Here is a 26,050-nt window from a genome sequence, read left to right on the forward strand (position 1 = left end):
GTTAACATCGTACTTCTTAATGCAACACGAACTGTGGTTCCAAACGCTCTCAGAAAGAGACTGCATGATTTTTCAGCTGGAAAACGAACGTAGTGCATTTCTCACTCTGTGGTTTCAGAGTAGGCATCTCTGTTAAACGGATCCTACTCAAAAATAGTTTAAATTGATTTAAAATTATTTACTAAAGATACCACTTTTAAGGGAATCAGCTGGTAAATTTTACTTATTTTCAACATGATATTCAATAATTTATGTCTAATAAGTCTGTTAGGAAATAAAATAATGGAATTTCTAAAACAAACTATTTTGCCAGTACTTTTCACTTATTGGAAAAAAATCCCTTTTCAAGAGTAATTCTATATAAATAAGAAAGGGCTGGAATTAAAATATAGACATATCTAATAAAATATATCAACCATAGATAGTAAAATATATCAATTTACAACAGTTAATTGACATAGTGCATATTACATAATTATATAGATATCACCAATATTCAGTGGTGCTTTCAAAAATACTATTCTCTAAATTTAATTCACAGACGTCTATCTACATAAATAGAAAAAGAAAATGCAAGCCATTTTGCAAGTTTTGATACCTTACCTCAGAAATATAAGCGCCAATATTTTTTACATGGTTTAGCATAGGGGTGTCAGTCACAAATGTACACTTGTCCTTAGACTTTTTATACTCTTGTTTATAATGGATCTAAAAGAGAATATTTACATAAAAAGAGAAAGAAGAAAAACAATTTTAATGCTCCTTTTTTGCACAAAAGAAATAATGTGACAAAGTCCGTTTAATACTGAAATGTGGAATGATGCTCAAAACGAGCTGGATCAAATAAACCGATATCCAGCACAGAATTGCAAAAGTAGTGGGCATATTACGGAAAGAGTATAAGCCAGGGTCACCAAGGACCGTGTGTGCTGACCCACGGTGACTGTGGGTCCTGCCCAGCTTGCTCAACATAATTATTAAACATTCTCCATTTCCCTTCAACAAGTGTCCTGGTTTATTGTTCCTTTTAAGCCACTGACCTTAACAGTTAAGCCTATGGTCAGACAGAAATATAGCTGCCTACCTCTAGGTTTAAAACAAGTGGTCATCAGGACAGATGTAACCAATTAAGAACTAGAGGCAGAAATTAAACAAATGGAGATTACTATTAGCATCATACCTATACATGTTGGATTACAGGAAGGGGCTTAAATTGTGGCCCCAATGGGCTTCCTGTTACTAATTAATTCCACTCAGACCAAATTTATCCAACTTACGAGCACCCATTGGCTTGGCCATCTTCCTCCTCTCCCCCAACAAGAGCAGAACCCACCCAGAAAGCTTGCCACATGGTGGAGATCATTCCAGAATGCCCCCTTGCTGTGGGTAGGCAGATGACCAAGACAAAGTCCAAAGAGGCTCAGCTGAGCATGCTTACTTCTTCTCTCGAACTCACTAGCAAAATGAGTCACTCCTTTCCCCTCGGGGAGATGCCAGAATTGTTACTCCCGGAGAAGACCCGTCTGGACACATGAGCCAAAAGGAAGTCAGGAACTATGGAGAAGGACTTAAAATATAATCCCACTGTCACGCCAGTGGCCCCCAGTCTAAAAACTGCGGAGGCAAAACTTCTGACTAGTTGAGAGGATGAAGGTAATTTGCTAAAAGTTATATCACCCTGTAATAAAGCCAGGCTTATCTACCCAAGACTGTAAACACTTAGGCTGAAGAAAATGTCCCAGTTCAGATGATAAATTACATGGTCTCCCTAATTAAAACCTAAAAGTGAAGTTTAATGTATATACTACCTGGTTCTTAAAGGACATGACTAATATTGATGTTACATGCTAACATCACACATTTTACCATTTGCAAACCCCATTAGAGGGGCAGTATTTGACCTAAGGTATAACCAGACACACAGTAAGTTATTTCTAAATACCATATTTCACTGCTGTGACTCTTAGATAGTAGGTGCCTACACATTAAACACTTGCTTTATTCATGAAATCAACATTAGAACATATTTATCTTATCTGAGCACTAAATTACTTTTTTTCTTCTCAGAGATTAGCCGTAATTTTAGGTCTCTGCAAATCACCTTCCTCAGTCGCTAGTAATTAAACTGTTAATGGCAGTATGATAAATAGAGGGCTATTTTGATCATAAGGAGAAAAAAAAAAAAGTATCTCCGTTATATAATTAAGTGTGAGAGAAAATAACTTATCATTAGGCTTAAGTCTAGCTCATTATTTGTATCTTCTGCCACCATCTTTCCCCTGTCACATTCACGTTCTTCGCTGCAGTGGTATGCGCCATGACTACAGGCCTCCTGATAAGCTCTGACCTGAGCAGAATGTTCGGGACAGGAACACAGGATAAGGGTGAAGTATTTACTTCCTTCGCTATGCAGGCAAATAGTTCAGTCTTAAGTGTGGTCTCCACTCTTTTCCTCAGTCTTCAGTTAAAAGATACACACACACACGCACACGTATTATTTCCTTATTGTCACTCACACTGTATTTCTCCTGAATTTTATAACGTGAGTGACAATAAGCAAATGATCTCAAGTTTTATATAAAGATTGCCATGCATTAGTAGCCTTCCTATGGCAGGATAACAGGAAAAGACAGATGAAAGGGAACTGCGCTGACGACTGACACAAAATCTTAGGTAAAATAAAAATCCCTCAGTAGACAGCCATTTCCTAATACAACCATGTATATTTCCCATCACAAGCACGGCCCCATCTATTGGACAGACTGCCTATCCAAACCGCTTCGTTCCTAATAACAGAACCCAAATGTATTTACGAGAGTAGCCAGGCCCTACCCCAGCCCCAGGGGACACATTGCTCTAAACCCAGGCACGATTTTCTCATTCCCCTGAGCTAGTGATTGGCCTGGAGAGGCCACGGGCCCAGTTCTGGCCATGAGACATTTGTGGAAGTCTTCTCAGCAGTGTTACTGGCGTCTCTGGTATAAAGGAGAGACTTTGCTGGCACAGCCCTTTGACCTTTGCCCTTCCACCTTTTGCCTTCCCCACTCACTGGGATGCAGCAGCAATGATGTCATCATAAGACAATAAGCCACCATACTAATGACGGCAGAGCAGAAGGAAAGGAGCCTGAGAGACTGCTAACATCCACTGAACCAAGACTGAACCCTCGACCTCCAGGTTTCATATGTGAAAAGAATAAATATCTATTTGTTAAGCTTCTGTGCTAGGGTTTTCCTGTTACTTGCGCCCATCTGCACTCATAACCAATATACCGGCCAAGTTATTTTCTAATTGGAAAAAACAAGGGCAAAGTTGATGACTCAGTGATCATGAAGATACCCCAAATATTTACTTTCTGCTTTGACCTCATCCATTAATCCTGCCACGTCTCAACCACAATTAGAGTTAAATTAGTTCACTGGTGCTTTCTCCTCTTTGCCTGGCTTCTTTCACTTAGCATGAGATTAGCTAATGGCTAAAATGGGATGACAGATGTAGAAATGTGTGAGGATATTTCCTTTAACAAGCATTCTTAACCAAAAGTATCTAGAAAGTCTTTTCACAAATGAAGCCATATTGGCTAAATGCAGCAAACTCTGGAGGAAAGAACTGTGGTTCCATCCCTGCCTGTGAACTGGGGCACTCACAGCCAAGCTGCTCTCCCAGGTTTCCTAACACAGTTGGAGCTTTCTCTGAAGAGGTAACCACGGAATCTAATGTTTTCAGCACTGGAAGGATTTACTCACAACAAACAATGTTCATTTGCCCGGAAAATGTTCTTTCTGCTGCCAGGTAAATGAACACCCTAAAACGGTTTGAGCCAAAACACTGAGTCAGAGGCTTCCTGAAGATGTGGCCAAACTTGCTCTGCAGAGACTCTTGATGCCTAATTCACAAAAAACATACAAAACATCCCCCTTTAAACCTAATATTTTTTATGACCACCTGACAAAAGGCTCTCAGATCTGTGATTCTGACTGCTCAATAGAGTCAATAGGTTTGATTTATCCAAGGAATTGATTAGATAGTTGACAAACAGGATGAAAGAACCGAGAGAGGATATCTGGGGAACTAAAGTGTTACATGCTTCACGGAAAAATCAGAGAGGCTGCCTCAAGGGACCAGGTGTCTTTCAAGATTGAGAACTGAGTTATGCAGAAAGAAACCTCACACTATGGGCAGGGCAAGTGCAAAGCAGAAACTAGATGGGGCAAAAAAAATTGAAAAATGCCTCGTACTGATCCCCAAATTGAAGCCACCTGACCTGAAACAGCTATTTCTTTCCATGGAGAAATCTAAACAGTGCGGGCATTCCTGGAGTTATCTCCAGACCAATCTTACTTAACATTTTCATAAATGATCTGGTAAGGGTGTGATACAGCAGGGTCTGCAGGTCTGTTGGTGACCCCAAGCTCTCCAGGAGAATGAAATGGCAAACTGAGAGAGATGAATGAACTGGGGAAGCTGTCAAAGGGCCATGTGAGAAGGTAGAAAACTACAGATCACATTCCTCACTAGCAAGGTGAAAATCGTTCAAACTACTATTAACAGATGATAGGCCCGAAGCCATCAGCTGCAAGTCAGAAATTAGGACTGAAAATGGCTGAGGACAATGTCCTACAGGGGTTGATCTAACAGCTTTCTGCAGCCTCCAAGTCCAAGAAACTAAATATCATCACAAAGGGTGCAGGAAGCAATGGGCAACATTACCCCGCCCTACTCATAATCACAAGCCATGCACATCTGGACTGCTGTGCACGGTGCTGGTTATTACACCCAATAAAGACATGAAAGCTAGAAAGAGGTCCAAAGAGGGATAGTTAGAATGACGAAGGGGATGTAGAAAGACTGCTCCATGAAGAAAAACCCATCAAACCACCCTTCGCGTCTAAAAACTGGAGCAGAGTGGAGTGGCTACCAGCCAGGCTCTGGACTTAGCTGGACCTAAGCCTCAATCTTGTTCCCGCCCCTCACCAGACAGGCGGCCTTGGGCAAGCTACTCAACCTTGAGTTTCACCACCTTTGAACTGAGGCTCAAAGAACCGATGGCATCGGCACAGAATCCATAATATATATGGAGTGCCTAGCACACAGCAGGAGAGGAAGAACATGATGGTAGCCAAGGCTTGGGAGTCAGACAGACCTTGTTTCAAATCCGAGGTCTCTAGATTACTAGCTGCGTGATTTGATCAACAGAATGTGAGGCTGCTTCTTAAAGCTTCAAGATGTAGGACTCTGCAAAGCAGACAAACAATACCCCAAATGTACTTCGTGACACAGGCTGCAAACAGATTTCCTTCAAACAAACAAAACGCCTCAGGTAAACACATGGGTCCCCTTTTGGGATATAATGGATGATAAAACAAAATGAAGAGACTTGAAGGTTTGTGTTTAAATTTAAGTCTGAGATCAGGGGAAAGACCAGTGCACTGAATTAAATGTGGGACACAATAGATGGGCACCATCATAGGTATAATGTAGTCTTGATTGGAACTGCATCTAACTTAGTGCAGTGATACGTCCCCTGTTTTATACCTGTTTTAGCTCCGTGATTGATACAACTTCAAATACACATCTTAGACAACCATCTAGTCGTGCAGACAATATAATAGACATATGAACTACAAATTCAAGTTCTTCTGCTCCATGCAAAAACATTGATGACACTGAGAATAAATCAGCAAGGTATTACTTAATACTTTTTAACTAAACTTCTAAAAACTTGAAATTTGATTTAGTCTAATACACAAAGTCCTTCCAGAAAGGGTAAGTTAAAATTTGTTTTTAAAATGATAGTACAAACTCTGCATTTTTTTGTTAGAAACACAAAAAGTAATTGTTCAGACTATTTATCGGTAAATATAAAAATTCTAAAAATTAAACCAGTATCTTCAGAAAGACAGAATTCCATTTGGAAATAAAATGTGAACTTGTACATACATATAAATAAATTAGGCCACAGAAATATGATTTAAATATTTAAGTAGTACAGACATTCTGTCACGCAACATAAATTTATAATAAACATTGTTTAATTACTCCCACTTGTTTGATTTCACCTACATGGGCGCCAAATAACATGGCTCCGGCTTTTGCAACATAGTAAAGGCCATCACCCTCACCACAAGGCTGGTTTTATAGTCACTGAGAAACAATGTTACCAAAACAACACCAACAAAATCACCTACTAACTAAAGTCGCTACTTTAGTTCTAATGATTTATATGACATAATTTAGCTCAGCCACAACTACACTTCGGTGAAATATAACAACGCTGGAGGAGGTACTATCTCTAGAGTTATGAAACTTAAGGTTTTCAACGGTATCATTACTATTACTAATACTAGTGTAATAAATAATACTAAAGCTAAGATACATTTTGCGTGGAAATCACAGTGAGAGGTAACACAGCACAGCGGCTAAGAGAGAGGGCCTTGTGTTCAAGCCCTGCCCCCCACTGCTTAACTGTGTGACCCAGGCAAGTTACTTAACCTCTCTGAGCCTTCATTTCTTCACCTCTAAAAGGGGAAAAACAATAGAATCTACCTCATAAGCTGCAATGCCTGGCAGACAGTACTCAATAAATCTTAACTGTGGCTGATATTATTGTTGTTGTTGTCATTTTATTATTATTACCACAGTTTATGAAGAACTTTCACATGCAGTAGCTTATGACATGAAGCAACTGCACAAAGAAATACTTCATTTAAAATTTAATTACATCACATGTCAAATACACGGGAAAGGGTATGATTCCCACCATCCTTTGGCTCTTTCCAACAAACCAGAGGGCAACAGAGAGTCATACATAAAACGTGATTGGATGGATATAAAAGTCATGTACAGATGTAGGGGTTAATAACAGCTAGCACTTCTTGAGTACTCACAATGTTCCAGACAGTTTACTAAACATTTCAGATGTGTTACCATCACTTAATGTTACTATTATAAACGCTGCCCTTGAGGAATGGAGTCTCGCCAGTTACAAAACCTGCCCACGGTTACTACAAAGTTGACTCAGGCAGGTGGACTTCAGAGAACATGCCAGCACGCTACCCTGCTGCCCAGGACTGACTTCCTTTGAAAACAAACATTTTTAAAATACTCTAATCACTTTGTTTATTACCAACAACGGAAACAACCAGTACCATGCTCGCCTCTCTAAATGGCAGGCACATACCCACTTCTCGTGAGCCATCTTTCCCCTGGACCAGCAATTCTCTTGCAACTGTTTTAATGAGGATCATCTACATTCTCATTCCTACTGAGGAATACTTTTCATTGTGCTTCTACAATTCTAGTTTACATATTTACTATAAATATATACATATATATGAGTTAAATAATTCTATCATTGTAGAACTCCCTTGAAATATAATATAGACTGATCTTGGTTACTGAAAAAAGTCACAACAAAAATGTTCCTTTTCACTAATATCATCATCATCTCATTCAGGGTCTTAACATGCAGTTCAGTAACCCATGAATCCTCAATCGTAAATAAATGTTAGATGCATATAGATATAAGCATTTTCCTGGTTTGGAAAACTGTTGCTTTCATCAGATTCCTCAAAATGTTTCCAAAATGTTAAAAAAAAAAAAAATCATTCATTTAAAGATCCCCCCCCAAACAAATTCTATCATTATATAAATTTTAAAAGGCTTTGGGGTTTTCAAACAAACTTGCTCTGAAATTCAATGTTTTATGATTTCATGCCAGAGTGACAGTGGACTCCACAAGGGACAGGATTCTGGATTAAGAACATGGAGAACTGCTCCCACAGAAATTCTCTGCATGGGTGACCTTGAGGAAATCACCTGCCATGTCTGGACTTAGCTCCATGATCTGGAAAATAATTATATTTGACTAGGTGATTTCAGGGTTTTCTCCCCAGCTCTGTGATTCTACAACATAACAGTGCCACACACACTACGCAAAATAAGGCAAACATTACTTAAGCCACTTACATCACTAATGAGTTGGGTGCATTTTTTGGCCAATTTCATCCTCAGGTCGTCAATAACAGGCTTAAAGAATACCTGCCCGGAAAAAAAGGAAACACTGTTCTAATCATCAACTTAAAGCAACACATACTGTTCCTCAGCAGGTGCCTTCCCACTCACCTCATCTTCTTCATTTTCTTCTTCCCCTGTTTTTTCCTCTTCAGTTTCATCTTTTACATCCTCGAATACAGGGACCTTCATTTTTACTCTTTATATGTATATATATATATTTGTGTGTGTATATATATATATATATATTTTTTTTTTTTTAATTCACCAGTGTAGCACCTTTCTATGTACTACAGCACCCTGAGATCTCAGAGTCTCTGGTGTTCTGGCAAGAATGACCTTGCCCAGGCCTCCTCCCCATTTAGCTCACACTTCACTCTCCTTATCACAACTGTGTGTGAGTGGATGGAACAGGATCGCAGAGTTCGGCCAGAGCTAGCCTCCCAAGTGGAAATAACATTCTAACAGGCAAATTTTAATTTTACGAACTTTGAAAGTCAACATTCTTTAAATTGGTTAAGAAATCCCAAAGAGACTATTTATTTATACTTCATTAATTCAATTCATTCATAAAATAGCTTGAAAGAGACTTAAAGATTCTGGGAACACTACTCCGCTGTAACACTCAAGAGAGCAGAGTCCACAGCCTGTTATCTCAAAGATTCCTCAACTCCATCTAAATAAAGCTTTCGCTGGAATGTCAGACATACCTCTTCTGATTTGGTATAGTGAATCTGGATCATTCAAACTCATTTCATTAACCTAAATTAAATTTTTATGAGACATACATATACTTTTCACATTCTAAAAAATACTCATATTAGCTGATTAAACGCTAGTAATTTATTAAGAAAAGCCCTTTGAACCACTTCAAAGAATCTATTCTGAGATAATCATGACTGTTAATCTTATATTGCTATTGTATTATTTTAATTGTAAACATCATTAAACATGAGAAGTTGCAGTTAACACAGGTTGATATATCACTTAAGAATTCTAGAAACATCATTTCAAAAAAATAATAATTATCCTCTTTCAATTCTGCGCATTGTGCCAATTTTTACAAATTCACTAGTTATTTGCATATTCCTCAATATGTACTACACATTTGGAAAAGTTTAGAAGAATTAACTATAACAATATGTATAATGCAGCATGTGTCATTGGTTATACAATTAAAATACATTTCATAAAACAAGTCCTTCAATTTCAATTTAGGCAATCCTAAGATGCTATGCAACTCATAATTTATCAATTTGGTTATTTAAATCCAAGGGTAAACTAATATTTATAAAGCCATAGCTTTATAAATAAAAAAAAAATACCCTATAGTGAATAATGAAACTAATTATATAAAATATAACTTTGTTCAAAATAAATACATCATTCTAAGTACTCAAGTATAATGCCGTTTTCTCTTAATATCATATCTAGTTTTAAATTTATTTTTTTAATTGTCTTGGCCTTGCCTAAACTAAAGAATCTGACAAGAAAAAAATTCTACACAGTTATCATGTATAGATTATTTCTCAAATTGTGTTCCATGAGGCTGAAGTTCCACAGAATATTCTGGAGGGGAAAACGGGGTTTCTTAAACAAATAGGAGTGGGGAAACCTGTATACTTATCTCTGCTCCAGCCACTTAGAGATCCACATGGCATAATGACACATTGAAGTTCTGAGAAAACCCACAACCAAGAAAACTATTTAAATTTGCTTAACCCAGCATTTCCCAAGCATGAAATCCTAGATTAGATATCTAATCTAACCTATCTATCTACCCATCAATTTTTTAATATGTGATACTCCAGAAAACTAACATTCTTCTGTGAAATATTACTTAGGGAAACACTGTTCTATTCTGAAAAAGTACTGTATTCGAGAAGAATTGTTGGTCTTTTTCATGAAATGATTTTTGATACAGGCTAACTTAATGGTATCCCATATCCTGCTTACCAGCAAAATGCCAAAAAGAAATGCCCCAGGGGTGCTGAATTTGGAAATCTTCACTTAAAAATAACAGCCATGTCATGTCCAGGGTAGAGAATTCTACAAGGAAATTCTCTGTACATTACATTTGTTCCATAAAGGAGCAGAATGTGTGGGAGCTGATTGTTTCTCTCAAGTCCTCTGCCTAAAGATTCTTCTAATATTCTATAGAAGATCCATTACATTATCTTTATTTAGAAATAGGGAAGAGCAAATTTCTATAAGCTTTTCTTGCAAACCTCTAGAAGCATAGCGAGAAAATCTTGCCAAAGCTGCCCAGATGCACATCTTGGCTAGTGCTGGAGGTGACAATACTTGTGTTGCTCATGGTGATATCTATTTCCCATGGTGAATTACCTTCATCAAACTTCAACGGCTGCTATTTTTTCATTTCCCATCATGTAATAAGTTCTTATTGACTTTCCACTGTGCTGAAAGAAAACAATCTGTTGAGATCATGCACAAAAGTTTTGAAAGCAAAACCAAACACCATATGCAATGTGAACCTAGATTTTCCATTTGAGATTTTAGAAGAATTTTTAAGCTGAGGGGATCCTTAAGAAATCAATCCTACAAAAGCCCTCTCTTTTACAGAGGACAAAATTAAGGTCAAGAGAAATTAATTATTTGTCTCATTCACAAAGTTATTCAATGGAGCACTAGGACCAGAACTTAACCAAAGCCTTAAGTTCATTCATTCAAATAAGTGTTGTTATGCAAGGCACTGTGCTTGGTGTCAGAGAAGCAATGGCGAGTAAAATATCCTTTGTGCTAAGTAGGAAATAAAAAATCCATCATTCAAGACTTGCTGGGTGACCTCCTTAATGGCCTGTTTGGCAAGCTAGACACATTATGACTTTTGATTGAATGCATCTTTTTTCTTTTCACTATAAGTATAATATAAAATTCATGTAAAGTTTTCTCTAAAACATTTTAAGCCCTGCACTTTATCACTGCAAAGCTCTCTTGTCAATAGCTCCAAAATGTGATTTGGGGAATAAGAAGGAAGTGTTCTTCATGGATAGCTATCGTGTTTCAAAATTCCCTATCATCCTGTTTGTTTAAAAAAAAAATCAAGTTAAATGTTATATTTTAATATATTTTTCTCCTTGGGGAGACCCAAAAGGGAATATCTGTATAGCTGCTAATCCCTTTTACTTATTGAGCATTTCACATTTATGCTGTCTACTTTTTGCTGTAGTGCTCTACCCATGTTCTGATACAGAATGAGACCAACATGGGGATCACATTACTTTTGACTAGACTCCCTACTTCCAGGTCTGGCTCTCCCACATCCTCTAGGACAAATTATTTAATCCCTCTCAGTCTCTAATTCCCCATAGTTAAACAGATAAACTGAATCGTCAGAAGTTAATAAAAGGAGAGCACTTTAAACATAGGAAAGCCCGTTACAAACACGAGATTTTCAACTATCCAATAAAGGTACACATTTCCAGGAAAAGCACTGGATATAAAAGATCTTCTCCTTTGAAAGGGTAAGATTGCACACCATCAATATCTTTTTAAAGGCCAGAAGGACCTCATACAGCATAATAGCCTAAAGACAAGTGCTAACTTGTGTATTTGTAATATAGAAATCTTCAGTCTCTTTATAGTTAGATATTTATGTGTAAATAAATGTATTCCCATAGCAACTGCTGAGTCATGTGGGTAATTCAGGTCTCCGGGGAACACAGGCCCTGGCCAAGGAAATGAGTCTATAGCACCATCATGAGTCACACGGTGCTTGACTGTCTTCGGTGTTCTTAAGGTCACACACGACAAGAATCTCTTGGGTTTTGACAAATGTTTCATACTTATTTCACTTTTTTTTTTTTGGGTGAGGAAAATCAGCCCTGAGCTAACATCCATTTGCCACTCTTCCTCTTTTTGCTGAGGAAGATTAACCCTGAGTTAACATCTGTGCCCATCTTCCTCTATTTTGTATATGGGATGCTGTCACAGCACGGCCTGATGAACGGTGCATAGGTCCACACCCAGGATCCAAACCTGCGAACCCCAGAGCTCATGAAATTAACCACTATGCCACCAGGCCGGCCCCCTTTCTTTCCTTTAGAGTGACAGAACATGTGCTTTTCCCCAACATGGTCAGGAGCGACTTGCAAATAAAAATCCATAATAAACAATTGAAATAGATTGAGACTCAGTTCTGAGTTGAAGAAAACTTAGAGATAAACGAATGTTTTCCACTTTAAAAAGTAATTTAACATTTCTTATTATAAAATATCCCCCCTAAACGGTTAGATGACAAAGGAATTCATTCATCTGACTTGTTTGCCTGCCTTGGCAGTCTTTTCACATATAGTTTTTAGTTGCCTAGGTTTTTTTTTGATGACAATCTCCCAGAAAGTTCTTGCTTCTCAGTTGAATCTCTGATTATTTTACTTTTGCCTCATATAGTTCCTCATCGTCTGGCGTCTGTCCAAAAGAGAACTTGACTAATAGATGAAGGGGAGAAATCACTTCTCAAAACAAGAAATGTAAGCTCTCTAGGGTAATTTGTCTTCTTTATAAAAAAGAAGAGTTCTGCTTAATATTAGCTCAATCTATTTTTACAATTTACATTCATTAAGCCTATCTTCTCCTTTTTAATGGCTATTTCATTACTGACTGTTAATTAGAAATCAGAAGAACACAAAGCAACCTGAATAATTGTCATCATTACCAATTACGCCGTTAAAATAAGATTTAATAGAGTGTTTTTCCGTATTCATATTCCTATTTTCACAAATATAGATGCTACTCACACATGAGAGCCACATATCTAGACTGGTATTAGAGGAAAAGAACAAGAAACTGCAAATAATTTTTTTTTTTTTTTTTTTTTTTGTGAGGAGATCAGCCCTGAGCTAACATCCGCCAATCCTCCTCCTTTTTTGCTGAGGAAGACGGCCCTGGGCTAACATCGGTGCCCATCTTCCTCCACTTTATATGGGACGCCGCCACAGCATGGCTTACCAAGCAGTGCGTCGGTGCGCGCCCGGGATCCGAACCAGCGAACCCCGGGCCGCCGCAGCGGAGCGCGCGCACTTAACCGCTTGCGCCACCGGGCCGGCCCCGCAAATAATTTTTAACACAACAATTTCCAGGTTGGGATACCAAAATTAAAAATATCTACTCTTCTAAATATATTGACAGGAAAAGAAAAAGTATTCTTATTTAGAGTCTACATTATACATAAGCAGCCAGGGAACTGAAAGACTTTGGTTTAATTTGAGATTACTTGAGACATTAGTTCAGTTAAATAACAATGAAGCTAATACCTTAATCATTTCCCCAATCCTTCCCCCTGAGAGAAGCCCAAGATTTGAATGGTCTCTGTGTGGCTTGTAACCAGAATCAAAGGGTCACGGATGATCAAACAGCTTGGCTATCCCAAAAAGCATCCCTTACTTTTGTGTGAGATGTGTCAGGAAAAATTGTGAAAGACTTTGAAACTGGCAAAAAAAAAATTACCTCATGTCTTATCTAGTGTTATCTTCTGGCTAATTTGGCCTTTCACTGTCTTTGAACTACTTTAGGACTCCATAAACTGCTGAAAACTGATAACAATGCTAATGACTCTTTACCCATACACATGCAAATTAATTGTGTCCTGGGGAAAAGCAATTGATTATTGCCTTGTTGATAGACTCTTTTTGCATCTATTTGTAAATTCATTTCAGCATTCCTTATTACTTATTTATGTGTAGTTCTTCAAATTCACCTTTGAACAAATTATAACATCTTACTGGTGCCCTCATTAATTACCGAGTTAAAATCTTTGAAATGTGTTCATTTTACGTTTTACGAGAGTCATGATTTCACCATTTTTAAAAACATTCTTTAACAGATGTAAATGATTTAATTATCTTCATTGCTTTCTCATTCAGCAAAAATAGAGAGAGAGAAGGCATTATTGGATAAAGCCCTATTCTTTCAATTGCGAAATATAGCTGTAACAATTTTTGGCATTTATTGAAATTAGCTTTTTGTTTTGTTTTGTTTTCGGGTCCAATCTCGCTTAACTATTGGCAAATGCCACATGTGTGCTTGTATATATGTACATTCACACACAAAACACACACACACAGCACACACATGCACTCAAGCAGAGTTAATTCACCACAGCTGCCAGTTCCCTCCTGAAAAGCTTACCAGGCTTCAATAAATGCAAAGACTTAATCACTTCTCACATCTGGAAAAACTTGAATATGAGAGTGGATTTATTGAAGAAGCTCTTTGCTTGGCTGTCAACCCCACATCAAGAGCCAGGGAGAGAGCGGGCTTGATCACTGTTGGCAGTTCCTTAACCCTTCAGAGATGGATGTTCTACCAATGAATTCATAACGTGTCCTGCCTCACATGATTTACGAATTTTATGAAAACGCAGCAAAGTAAATAATTTCCAAGTCATTTATGGAGAAAAGCTGTTTTTGTCATGTTTCCAGGGGAAAAATCATATACTAAAAAGTGCAAATAATGAGGAAATCCTTACATTCAAGGAAAAAAAGGAAAGGCTTCGGGGTTGTAGAGCATATTGAAAACAGCCGTTAGAACAATAACTTACGTAAACATGCAAAACTAGACAATTCAACCCTTTTTGGAGGAAGCGTAATAATGTTTCTAAAAGGGAAGTAGGGGAGTTACATGAGTTCATAGCAAGAAGATTTAGCAGAAACCAAGGAAGGGGCAGATCTCCCCCCCGCAACCCCAACCCCGAGAGGACATTTAAGTTGGAATTAGGCAAAGTGATGGGGTACAGGGAAGGCATCCAAAGAGCATTTGCAAAGACCCAGAAATAAGAGTTGGAGGAACCAAAAGTTCAGTGTCACTGGAGAACACAATGGAGAGAGATGAGAGCAGCCAAGCAGTGAAGGAGTATCCAGCCACCGTGACCTCAAGGAGAGATTGATGAAGTAAACGTATGGAAATCACTTATCCTAACACAAAAGCTTAAACCAGTTTGAACCATGAACCCTTTACAAATAACACATTTCCTGGTCAATTAACTGTGGAAACAGCAACCTGACACCTACTCTACTGTCTTCCTATACCTTGAATTTAATTACCCCTTCATTTTATCACTAATCAATTGAAATACTCCTTGTATATCTGGACTTTATGAAAATTCATAGTGAAGAAATTATTCCCAGGTTTATTAGTCTAATGAAAAATATTCAAGGCAAATACATTTGTATTATATATAGCGTGAAATAAATGGAATTTATGTTAAATCTGTTTATGATATAAATTTCACACTTCTACATTTCTACAACTACAATTTTATTATTGAAATGCACCTATTTTTTCCTACTCTTTCCGAGTAATTAATATCAAAGTTTCTACTTGAACCTTAAGCATCCAATTACCAAACCTATGTTCACTAAGAATTTCTTCTATCCTGAAATCATGATTTCATCATAGTTTAAACCAGGAAAAACAACACAACTGATGCTCACAAATTCGGAACTTCTGAAGCACTAATTCCTGAGTCTTATTCCAATTGTTTCCATGGAGTTTCTTCATGTGTAACTCAAAATATAAGATAATATCAAAATAAGATCATAATTAAGGTAAAAGTGTCATTGAAACAGCTACATAGTGATTCATAAATAAATGAAAAGCAATAAGATATATTGGAGTATACAAGGAAGCCATTTGGTTTAAAACTAACTTGATCTGACCTTGTTTTGGCAAAAGGGCCTGATATGGCCTGTTGAGCATGCATTGTACATCTGCTTTAAACCTTTACAACATCCCAAAGCCAAGAATGATGACCTTAAAGATAGGGATGTAGCTTCTCCCCCATATCAGCATTTCTTTAAGGATAAGCATCTCTTCCTGGAAACTAACGATTAATCTCGGACCTGCTGTGCTCACCTTGTGACCACTGACCTGCTGTGCTAGCTAAGCATCTTGTGACATAGTAAAAGGGACATTCCTGTGATATGTGACGTATGCTGTTTGTTCCAAGACGGTATATAACCACTCTGTACACCCTGCTTCTTTGGTGGGCTTCCTTCCTCACAAAGGACACACCCTGGGCTATAGTCCTCAGACCTGGCTCATAATAAACTCACCCCAAATTTTGATTTAGAGATTGATTATGGATTATTTGCGTTGACATGAAATTTTAAAATAATTGATGCCCTTTGAATAATGAGAACCAGTTTAACATATATTGGCAATTTCTCTGAGGACTTTATCTTCTTCATTATTTAATGTATGTGTGTGTCTGTCTTCATTCATTCATTTCACAAATATTTCTTGCATGCATTCTATGGGCCAGGTGTTACTTTAACCTCTTCAGATAATCAGTGAACAAAACCAACAAAAATCCCTACTCATCTCTCCTATTTCAATCATATATTCATTCACCAAATATTTATTGAGCATCTACTTTATGCCACGTACTGTACTAAGCTTTGCATCTCCAGTATATTTCAGATACTGAACATACATGTTATAGTCAATATTCACTAGGATATTCAGTTAAAAATACGTATTTTCTTAGACTATGATAAAATTTGTTGCACTTTTAAAAGCTGTATTTTCAAGAAAAGTAGCAGCATGTTTTAAAGAATTTTTATCAATGTTCAACTAATTTTGCAGATATCAATTTTCTATCCTATTTTATATGATGTTTATATCTATAGATGGCTTTCTCCATCCTTTTGTTTCCTCAAATTGTGTAAGCAAAATTTTCATTCATAATCCCAATATACTTGGCACATTTTTGATTTGCTCATAAAGTGACACCCCTCAGGCAATGTTTATCTATGATGTTTTAACTATTTCAGAAATCATTATCTGGAGCAGCTCTGTCCAGTAGAAATATAATAATGAGCCACATACGTAATTTTAAATATTTTAGTTGCCACAATAAAAAAAGGGGGCCGGCCCAGCAGTATAGCGGTTAAGTTCGCACGCTCCACTTTGGCGGCCTGGGGTTCACTGGTTCAGATCCTGGGCACGGACATACACACCGCTCATCAAGCCATGCTGAGGCGGCATCCCACATAGAAGAACTAGAAGGACGTACAACTAGGATATGCAACTGTGTACCGGGGCTTTGGGGAGAAAAAAGGAAAAAATAAAAGGAAGAAGATTGGCAACAGATCTTAGCTCAGGGTCAATCTTCCTCAAAAAAAAACAGAAAAAGATTAAATTGATTTTAATAATATATTTTACTTAGCTCAATATATCCAGAGCATTATCATTTCAAAATGCAATCAACACAAAAAGTATTGAGATATTTTACAATTTTTTATACTAAGTCTTTGAAATTCACTGTGTTTCAATTTTACACTTACAGCACATCTCAATTCGGACGCGTCATATTGGATAGCGGCTACCGTATTGGACAGCGTGGCTGTAGAGTAATGCTATAAGACTGGAAATCATTAGCTATTTTTCATTTTGATCATATATACGTTAAATGTGAAAAATATATATTTAAAATTAATTCTTAATCTTAAGATGAGAATTTCAGAATCTTAATAAGCAAGCAATAAAAACTGTACTCTATTTTAGTTTCCAGACCTATCTAAATCAGAGTCTTCTGTACAGGAATGTATTTTATTAAAAGTTTAAATTGTTATTATAAATAATGAATCAACTCTTTATATTATGTTTTAATTAACTTCACCAAAGGTGTATAGCACAAAGGTGCTATCTTGTTTCATTAATGAAAATGACACATTTCAAGTCCCAGCACAGGTTTCAGGATATTCACTCTTTAATTATCTATCTAAGAAATAGATAATTATAAGTGAATAATAATCACTCTTTATTTCTCTATCTAAATAGCAAAAAGTCCAAATAGCAAAATATCCTCCATTGATATTCCCATTTTTAACTCATATAACCCAATTTAAAACACACTAGCAATTTGCTGATCAATTTGGCTAGGCAAATTCTTTTTGAAACCATGTTTTAAAGCAATGTCACAGTGAAGTGTATGAAATTTTAATAAAGAGGTTCATGGATCATTTGAAGAACATAAATGTTTTACTGAAATGAGATTCTTCTATTAAAAACTTTAAATTTTCGGGGGCCGGCCCGGTGGCGCAAGCGGTTAAGTGCGCACGCTCCGCTGCGGCGGCCCGGGGTTCGCTGGTTCGGATCCCGGGCGCGCACCGACACATTGCTTGGTAAGCCATGCTGTGGCGGCGTCCCATATAAAGTGGAGGAAGATAGGCACAGATGTTAGCCCAGGGCCGTCTTCCTCAGCAAAAAAAGAGGAGGATTGGCGGATGTTAGCTCAGGGCTGATCTCCTCACAAAAAAAAAAAAACTTTAAATTTTCAAATACTCAACAGAAAAGACCTGAGCAACGAGGGGTAACACAGTATCTCTTATTTCTGTTCCACAGAGGATGTAGCTTCTTTCTTTGATGGAGCTAGTAAAATAGGTATTTTTAAACTGCTGGGATCTTTAATAATATCCAACTGCAATAAAGTACTTTGAATCTAAAAATACTGTTGACGTAAAATGATATCCAAAATCTTAAATTTTATTCGTATTATCCCTTGTCCAAGCTCTGCCGAAAATTTTGGAGAAAGATGAACCCTATATAAAAATGGAGGAGGCAGTCAAGAACTCTTAGAAGCCCCCTCTCCTGCCCTCTACCAGGTGCTGCAAGAGGGCACAAAAGGGTGATCACTGTATGCCAGGCTTTACATATAAAATGCCATTTAATCCTCACAACATCCATTTCACAGATGAGACGCTGGGACTTATACTGATAATTCGCCCAAGTTCTCACAGTAAGAGATTCAAACCCAGGTGTGTACTGCTTCAATTTGTGTAAAATCTACTACAGGATAGAGCAGTAGTCCATAAACTGACTTTTACTTCTTTCTGATAATGATATTATTATTTTCTATTACCTTTTCCAATTTCCAACATCAAAGGAATTGTCCATACTGATGGTTATTTCAAGGAAGAGTAGTTGTGGTATGGAGACAATTTGGTTCCTATGATCAGCAAAAACAAGACTCCCCAGGAGTCAGAAGCAGTGTAAAAGCAGGTAATAATGAAAGCATTATGAGCATCCTTGACCTGCCAGAAACCTAATTTGAGAAGCTTTCCTGCTTTTCATTCATTAATGGTACATTTATAAGCAGTAGTGAGCTGGCAACTATTTAACAACCATCTCTTCCAGGGAAAGAATGGAAGGGAGGAAGAGAGGAAGGGAGGAAGGGAGGGAGGGAGGGAGGAGGGAGAGAGGAGCACAATTGGCTCAGGTGAGCTGATATGAGCTGGCTTCACGAAGCACCGTAAGTAACAACAACGAAAGCCTACATCTCACAGTAAATGGACCAAAGGTTGCCAGTCAACCTAAGAGACAATCTTCCAAAATTTTAAAATAGGTATTTCAAGGTATACCATTATGCCCTTTTCTGTTCCTTACCTGTATGTTGATAAAATCATTCTAAAGAATAAGATATCAAATTTATCTGAGCAGCACTTCTTCTCTACTGATCACCAAATACTGAGATCATAAAGTTTGTGTTGGTGGTACTCTGAAAGGCGATGCAGATGCATATAAGATATTGCGCACACAAATGAAGAAAGGAATGGAAAATAATTTAAGAGGCAGATTTTACTGTACCCAAATAGAGCCTACCCTTTCTACATAGCTGCCCTGACATCCAAAAAGATCTGGTGAGTTTTCTTTTAATGAGATTCAATACATAACAATGTGGAATATAGTAAGTATTCACCGAAAACAGTGTGATAGTGGTCACTTTTATAGTATGCATTCTCTGATTCACACAAAACTGATGGAGATAATTTACCAAACAACTGAAGAATTTTCTAGATGTAGACTATAATATTAGGAAAATTTCATCCCCAAATATAAGAGCAATAATAATTGTATAAAAGAAATACTGGTCTCATATGCACCCTGAGCTGAAAATGAGAATTTCATTTAACAATATGGATAATTTTTTAAATGCATGTGCTCCAGCCAATTCTTACAAATCTAACCATTTTCAACGCACAGAATAGCTACTTTTAAGGTTTTCTATGAAAAACTCTCCAAAAAAATAAACTTCTTAAAAAGCCATCCCGCCATCCCACTCAGAGGGTCTTTTTTATGTCAAAACTTTTACTTAAGCATAAAGTTTTTTGAAAAGGAAGTAATTTTGCTGACACACGTTAATGAACTATCAAGGACGTATTTTTTCAAGATTTTAATTAAGCTTTGATACTAGACCACTATTATCACAATCCTATGACATATTTTTTCCTACAGAAATATCACTACATGCGCATTTGATCAAGGCTGTTCTTCGTTCCTTATTTTAAGATTTAAAATCACTATATATTTTATTTCCTTGACAATCCTTTATGATATTTTCATTACCTTCTCTTGTACAAATAGTCATAAGTTACAGATAAATTTGGAATTTAATTTAATCATGTTAAAGAGCTAAATTATATAATCCCATCTTAAAGCATTCATATGCATGGGTTTTTTTAAACTAATTAATAGCTTTATATTTTCTTAACAAACCTTACAAAATCTTCTTTAGAGACTACCTGATTGCCAATTAAGTGTGGCCAACTCAAAATACAAAAATTCCTGTAAAGGGGTAAATTATCTGTATCATAAAATCCAACCTTCTGGGAGAGAGTTGCAGAAGAGTTTATTATAAAGAAAATTATACATAGTTTTATGCTTTAACTAGTTCTTTATTTATCTTTTCTTTATACTTTAAGTTCAGTATTTTATTAACTTTTTTTACTTTTCCAAAACACAGCAATGGTGAATGTCCTGTTTAAACAAACTATCTTTGTTTAAATATACAAAGGTTAAATGTTTATGATATAAGAACTAAATATTTTTCAAAACATCATGAAAAAATGTATCTTTTAAAGTATATCACAGGCTATTATCATGGTTGTATTTCAGAGAAAGGACCAGTGATTGCATTTGGGGCCATGATTTGACAAAGATTATAGCTGACTCATGAACCATGTTATAATGGGGCTTCTGCTCAAGTTCTTTATGTTATTAGAAAAACAGAACACATGCATGAGATTATATTCCACATCGAACTAATAGCAGAACTTTATTCTACTTCTCAGCCTGGCAAAAACACTGCAACTGACCAGGCAAGAATGACTAAGGACAGAAGAGATTTGAAGCCCACTAGATCTTTCCTGAGTGAACCACAGTCACAGAGCCACTAACTGGAAAAGGGCCAGCACTGCAAACACCACATCTGGTGTGCAGAGTGAGCAGAGCACCACCCAAGGAGTGCCAAGATCCGAGTTTGAAACTCCTCTCTGCTACTGACCTGCTATGTGCTGGCAGGTGGGTCATTTGAGATCTTTGGTCCTTTACTTTCTCATCTGTAAAAAATCAGGCCAGCCTTTCTAGTTCTAAGATTGTATGATTATCTGATTACCAAATTTATCGGCTTATCACCATGGTACGAAGAGTTCAAAGACAGAACATTATCTATCAACAAATTTTTTTATCAAATCACTTTTTTTTTTTTTTTAGTCGAAGACAAATAGAAGTAACCTGTGTTGAATAATAGACATTGTGGTAAGTCCTTTACCTATCTTATGGCATATTCACAAACTCTCTGAAAAGTAAACACTGTCAGGATCCCCAAACTGAAGCTCAAAAAGGTATCATAATTTGCTTAAAAGTAACATCAACAGGGCTGGAACCAAGATCTTCCATATGTTTATGTACTGCCTCACCATATATACCCACTGTGTGCATCCAACACTATGATGTTATACAGCTAACATCTACTTTTAAAAACCACCTTTGTATTTGACTACAGGTCAGAACCTAGCCAGGTATGACTGAATGGTTAATAAAGTACAGGATATTTATAAACCTGTTCCCATATACATCAAAATTATAAAGACACAGCCTCTAAACAACTACAAGGACATTTTCATAGGCTAGTCTAAAATCGAGAGTATTTAACTCAAGGTACATATACATAAGAAAGTATAAGTGGATTCCATATGCACATAAAACAGGGAAGCATTCCCAAGGCATGGGAATCGTCAGCGATGTAGCTATGCCGAGTATATTCATGGCTATGTGTTCCAAAATTGATATAAACACAATCAGTGGGAAATTAAATTCTGATAGAGCTAAGAGTATGGCTTTGAAAAGCTTTTAGGCATTTATCTCTACAATGATCTCATGGGGAGTTCCAGCTTGCTTTTCAAGCAACAACACTCACTGTCCAAAGCTCTAAAAAGCAGATATTTATCATAGTATTCAATCTGTTGCAAGAATTTCTTGGCAGTTTGACTCAATATAAAAAATAAAGTTTTCATGTCATCACAAATGGGGAAAGAAATTGTTATCTTAAGCACTACCTTTCCTTATCCCTCAATTTAATTAACATTCTCTTTCAAGTTATAATAATAATTTTTATTATTCCTCACACTAATCACATTTTAGTTGCTCTGAAAATATGAATGTAAATGTGAAAAAAATAAAAATCACTTTTTATTTTTTTATTTTTTTGTGTGTGTGTGAGGAGATCAGCCCTGTGCTAACATCTGCCAATCCTCCTCTTTTTTTGCTGAGGAAGACTGGCCCTGGGCTAACACCCGTGCCCACCTTCCTCTACTTCACATGGGACGCCGCCACAGCATGGCTTGACAAGCAGTGCGTTGGTGTGCGCCCGGGATCTGAACCGGCGAACCCCAGGCCTCCGCAGCGGAGTGCACACACTTAACCACTTGTGCCACCAGGCCAGCTCCCCAAAAATCACTCTTTAAAAACAAACTAGATAACCAACATAAATTTATTTTATATTAGTTCTGTTTTATATTTTCTGCTGTATTATCATCTCCCAAAGGAAAGCTTGGAGACTGTGGCTTACAAGAAGAGTAAATCAATGGCATTGATACGTTTGAATTACAAATGTATAATGCTCATGTGTATATTATTTTCAAATAATTCAGTATTTGATTCAAAATATCAATATTTGAACCATTATGTATAAATCACTATGTTAGGCATTGCAAGAAATACAAAACAATAAAATCTAGCCTTTCATACTCAAGGAGCTTATAATCTATGAGTAAAGACAAAGCAATTAGATAATATACTAAAGTTATCAGAGAATTACAGTGTGCTGTGAGGGTCCAGAGGATGGAGGAAATCATAAATATCAGGGAGACTCTAAAGTTTCATGAACATTGCCTTTGATCTGCACATTATGATGAGTCAGTGTTTCATAAGTGAGAAAAGGGACGTTGGAATATACAGCACAAAGACAACAGAAGGGACATTCTACGGCCCCCATGAGAAATAAGTTCATGGGGAAAATGAGGAGTAAGGAATACATGAAAGGCAGAATGGAGACAGCTTCAAACATCAAGCCAACAATTTACATATAATTCAATCAAAAATGTTGCCTCATAAAGTTTTAAGCAGGAGAGTGACATATAAATCTAATATAGAAAGACGAATCTAGTTGCAATGTAGGTAGCAAGCTAAAATGGAAGGAAACAGGACATCAGAAGACTTCAGGCAAGAAATAAAGACCTTTACCACGGTCATGAAAGTTCTTAAATCTTCAAACTTAAAGATTTGGGAGACACTAAAGATGTGGGCTAAGCAATAGACAAGAAGTGAAGAAAAAGAGAAGAAAGGTCATTCTTAGGTATTTTAAGTTGTTTGGAAAGAGAGAGAAATGGGCTCAGGCACAGGCATGTTGAATCTGAGATGGAATTCTTTAGGTAGAGTATCAGCCACCAGTTAGATATGTACAGTGGTCAGATTAGGGTACTGACTCAGCTCAGGGAAAGGGGTCCAAGTTCAGAGAGCCACAGGCAAATCGTGGAGAAAGTAGAGAGAGAACAATTTTCAAAGGCATCTCCTAAAGAAAAGCAATTCATCCCCCAAAGACACCAGTGATCATTCATGCTGTACACAGGAAAAGGTACGCTCCTGAAACAAGGTCTCCCATGAGACAAAGAAAAATTCCCTCTATTCTGGTTTTCTTAATAATTCTCAAAAACTAGACTGCTTTATTTTAATGGAATGTTTCATTAAAAATATTTATTGAGGCAACAATTCATTATATGAATTAGGAACTTGGGATACAAAAAAATTTATTATCTGCCCTAAGGGGCTTTTAAAACCTTTTATATATTCTTGTCTGGTTATAAAAATGATAAAGGTTCAGAGTTTACCAGAAATCGTAAAAAGCAAAAAACCCAAGTTTGAAACACTGTATCAAGAATTGTTGAATTTTGTCAAGTGCTTTTTCAGCATCAGACAGCTTTTTTTATTTGACTTTTTGATCAATAACAACAGCATATTAGTTTTATTGTATTGATAGGTTTCCTAATATTGAACCATCCTTGCATTCTTGGGTTAAATTCAACTTGTTGTTGGCAGATTATTCTTTGAATGAACATGATTTTATAGTATTTGTATATATAATAATATGTAGGTGATAATGTATATTTATGTTCATGACTAGAGCCCTTTATGTTCATGAACTGGAGTTTACTTTTGAGGCTGTTACCTTTTTTGTGCTCTATGCCAATTTACGTACCTTTGAAATGGCTGTTCCCTGAAAATAGGACAGACTTATTGATAAGCTATAGCAGATATGTCAATAAATTTACCTGTGTGGACCATGCTCAGGTCCCAGGCTCTTATGAGCAGACTGTGAATCACATGACCTGACCATCCAGCTACAGCTCATTAGACCTGGAGCAGACACTGCACTTGGGGAGAGGAAGTGCCCTGGCCATTCAGTGACCAATAAGAAGGTGTTGCATGAGTTTGAACCAAGAGACATTTAGCTGTAGAAAATCAGATGGTGGTAAGTGCTAGAGCTATAAGGCCACATTGACTCAGGCGAGTGGCTATTTTTCAATAATATGCTGATAAGCAGGCCCAGAAATTGTGTATTCAGATAAAGCAGAGACAAAGAATCATACAAACCCTAAAGACATAGTGAAAGATATTTGCTTTCTAATAACTTCATAGTTCCCGGGAAGTCCAGCCATACTTGTTAGAACCATTTTCTAGGAGATTACCCTACATGCTTCCTATAAATCCCTTTTTTCTTTCGCCCTTCCTTGTAATCAAACATCCCTAAGACAATACTGTAGACAAGAGCCTTTTATAAAGCTAATTATGTATTTCATAATATTGTTCAGTGTTTTTGTTCGTTATTGCTTTGATCATCTTTTCTAATTTCTCCAGTGTCAATTTTGGTAGTCTACATATTTCTTTAAAAAATCCATTTCATTTATGTTTTCCAGATTTATTAACATAATATCCTCTTGTGGCCTTTGAAATTAATGATAATCTAATCTATCGTTACACTATTTCACCGAAAAATACTTTTTAGACATTTAAATATACAAGGCGCCAGGCTTTGAAATTTTTAAGGCTGATGTTCTAAATCAGATTTGCAAGCTAACAGAACATATTTATATCCAGATAGTAAATGAACACTCTTTTGGAAACATAATTGTTAAAACTCATCTCCAAATGTTATCATCACCTTCTCACTTAGTTATACAGCATAGTAAGACGTAAAAGATTGTCTTTCTGTGATAAATCTTTATTAACTAAGTCATCACTCATTTCAGAAATAGCTAGCCTTTTATTTCCTAGGTGAGAAGTGAAACAAAATGAATTCTAAGATGATTAACCAGTTATATAGTTTGACTAGATGTTAGATGAGTACAGATTGCTAAATGTCAGAATTCTAGAACCGTAGGCGAGAACTGCTGCTTACGGAGTTCCCAACTTCTTCGTCTGCACAACGCTGACATATAACTATATCAGAGCAACTACAAAAGGGGGAATACAAAAGGGGGAAAGGTGGAAACAGAAGCAAATCATCAATTTAAAATATCAAAAATTTGAAATGTAGGATTATCTAGAGTTCTATTATGAAATCTTTCTTGGGTAGCTTTAACTTGCAAATACAATTTAACTTTCAAATACTCCCTTGATTAAAAGCTTTTAACTTTGTTTAGGTATAAAACGTGTCCCTGACTGAAGCTCCTCAAGGCAA

The 26,050-nt window shown here is 36.8% G+C and overlaps 1 protein-coding gene across 8 annotated transcripts in view; it reads right to left on the reverse strand.

Annotated features, from left to right (window-relative positions):
• NEBL (nebulette) overlaps nucleotides 1-26,050 on the reverse strand; it is a 342,489-nt gene that overhangs the window by 104,078 nt on the left and 212,361 nt on the right. For 4 of the 8 annotated variants that reach the window (XM_058532527.1, XM_058532528.1, XM_058532529.1 and 1 more), the window contains 3 exons: nucleotides 10,242-10,433; nucleotides 7,969-8,040; nucleotides 604-708 (listed from right to left, as the gene is read on the reverse strand). The exons of 2 other annotated variants lie outside the window; for them this stretch is intronic. In XM_058532527.1, the coding sequence (XP_058388510.1) occupies nucleotides 604-708; nucleotides 7,969-8,040; nucleotides 10,242-10,253 (189 nt within the window). In that variant the 5' untranslated portion in view covers nucleotides 10,254-10,433. Of the gene's footprint in view, nucleotides 1-603; nucleotides 709-7,968; nucleotides 8,041-8,124; nucleotides 8,259-10,241; nucleotides 10,434-26,050 lie in introns of those variants that run through there. 2 more of the 8 variants (XM_058532533.1, XM_058532530.1) reach the window with 2 other exon arrangements.

Source organism: Diceros bicornis, chromosome 36 (genome assembly GCF_020826845.1).
Source record: "Diceros bicornis minor isolate mBicDic1 chromosome 36, mDicBic1.mat.cur, whole genome shotgun sequence".
Lineage (NCBI taxonomy): Eukaryota > Metazoa > Chordata > Mammalia > Perissodactyla > Rhinocerotidae > Diceros > Diceros bicornis.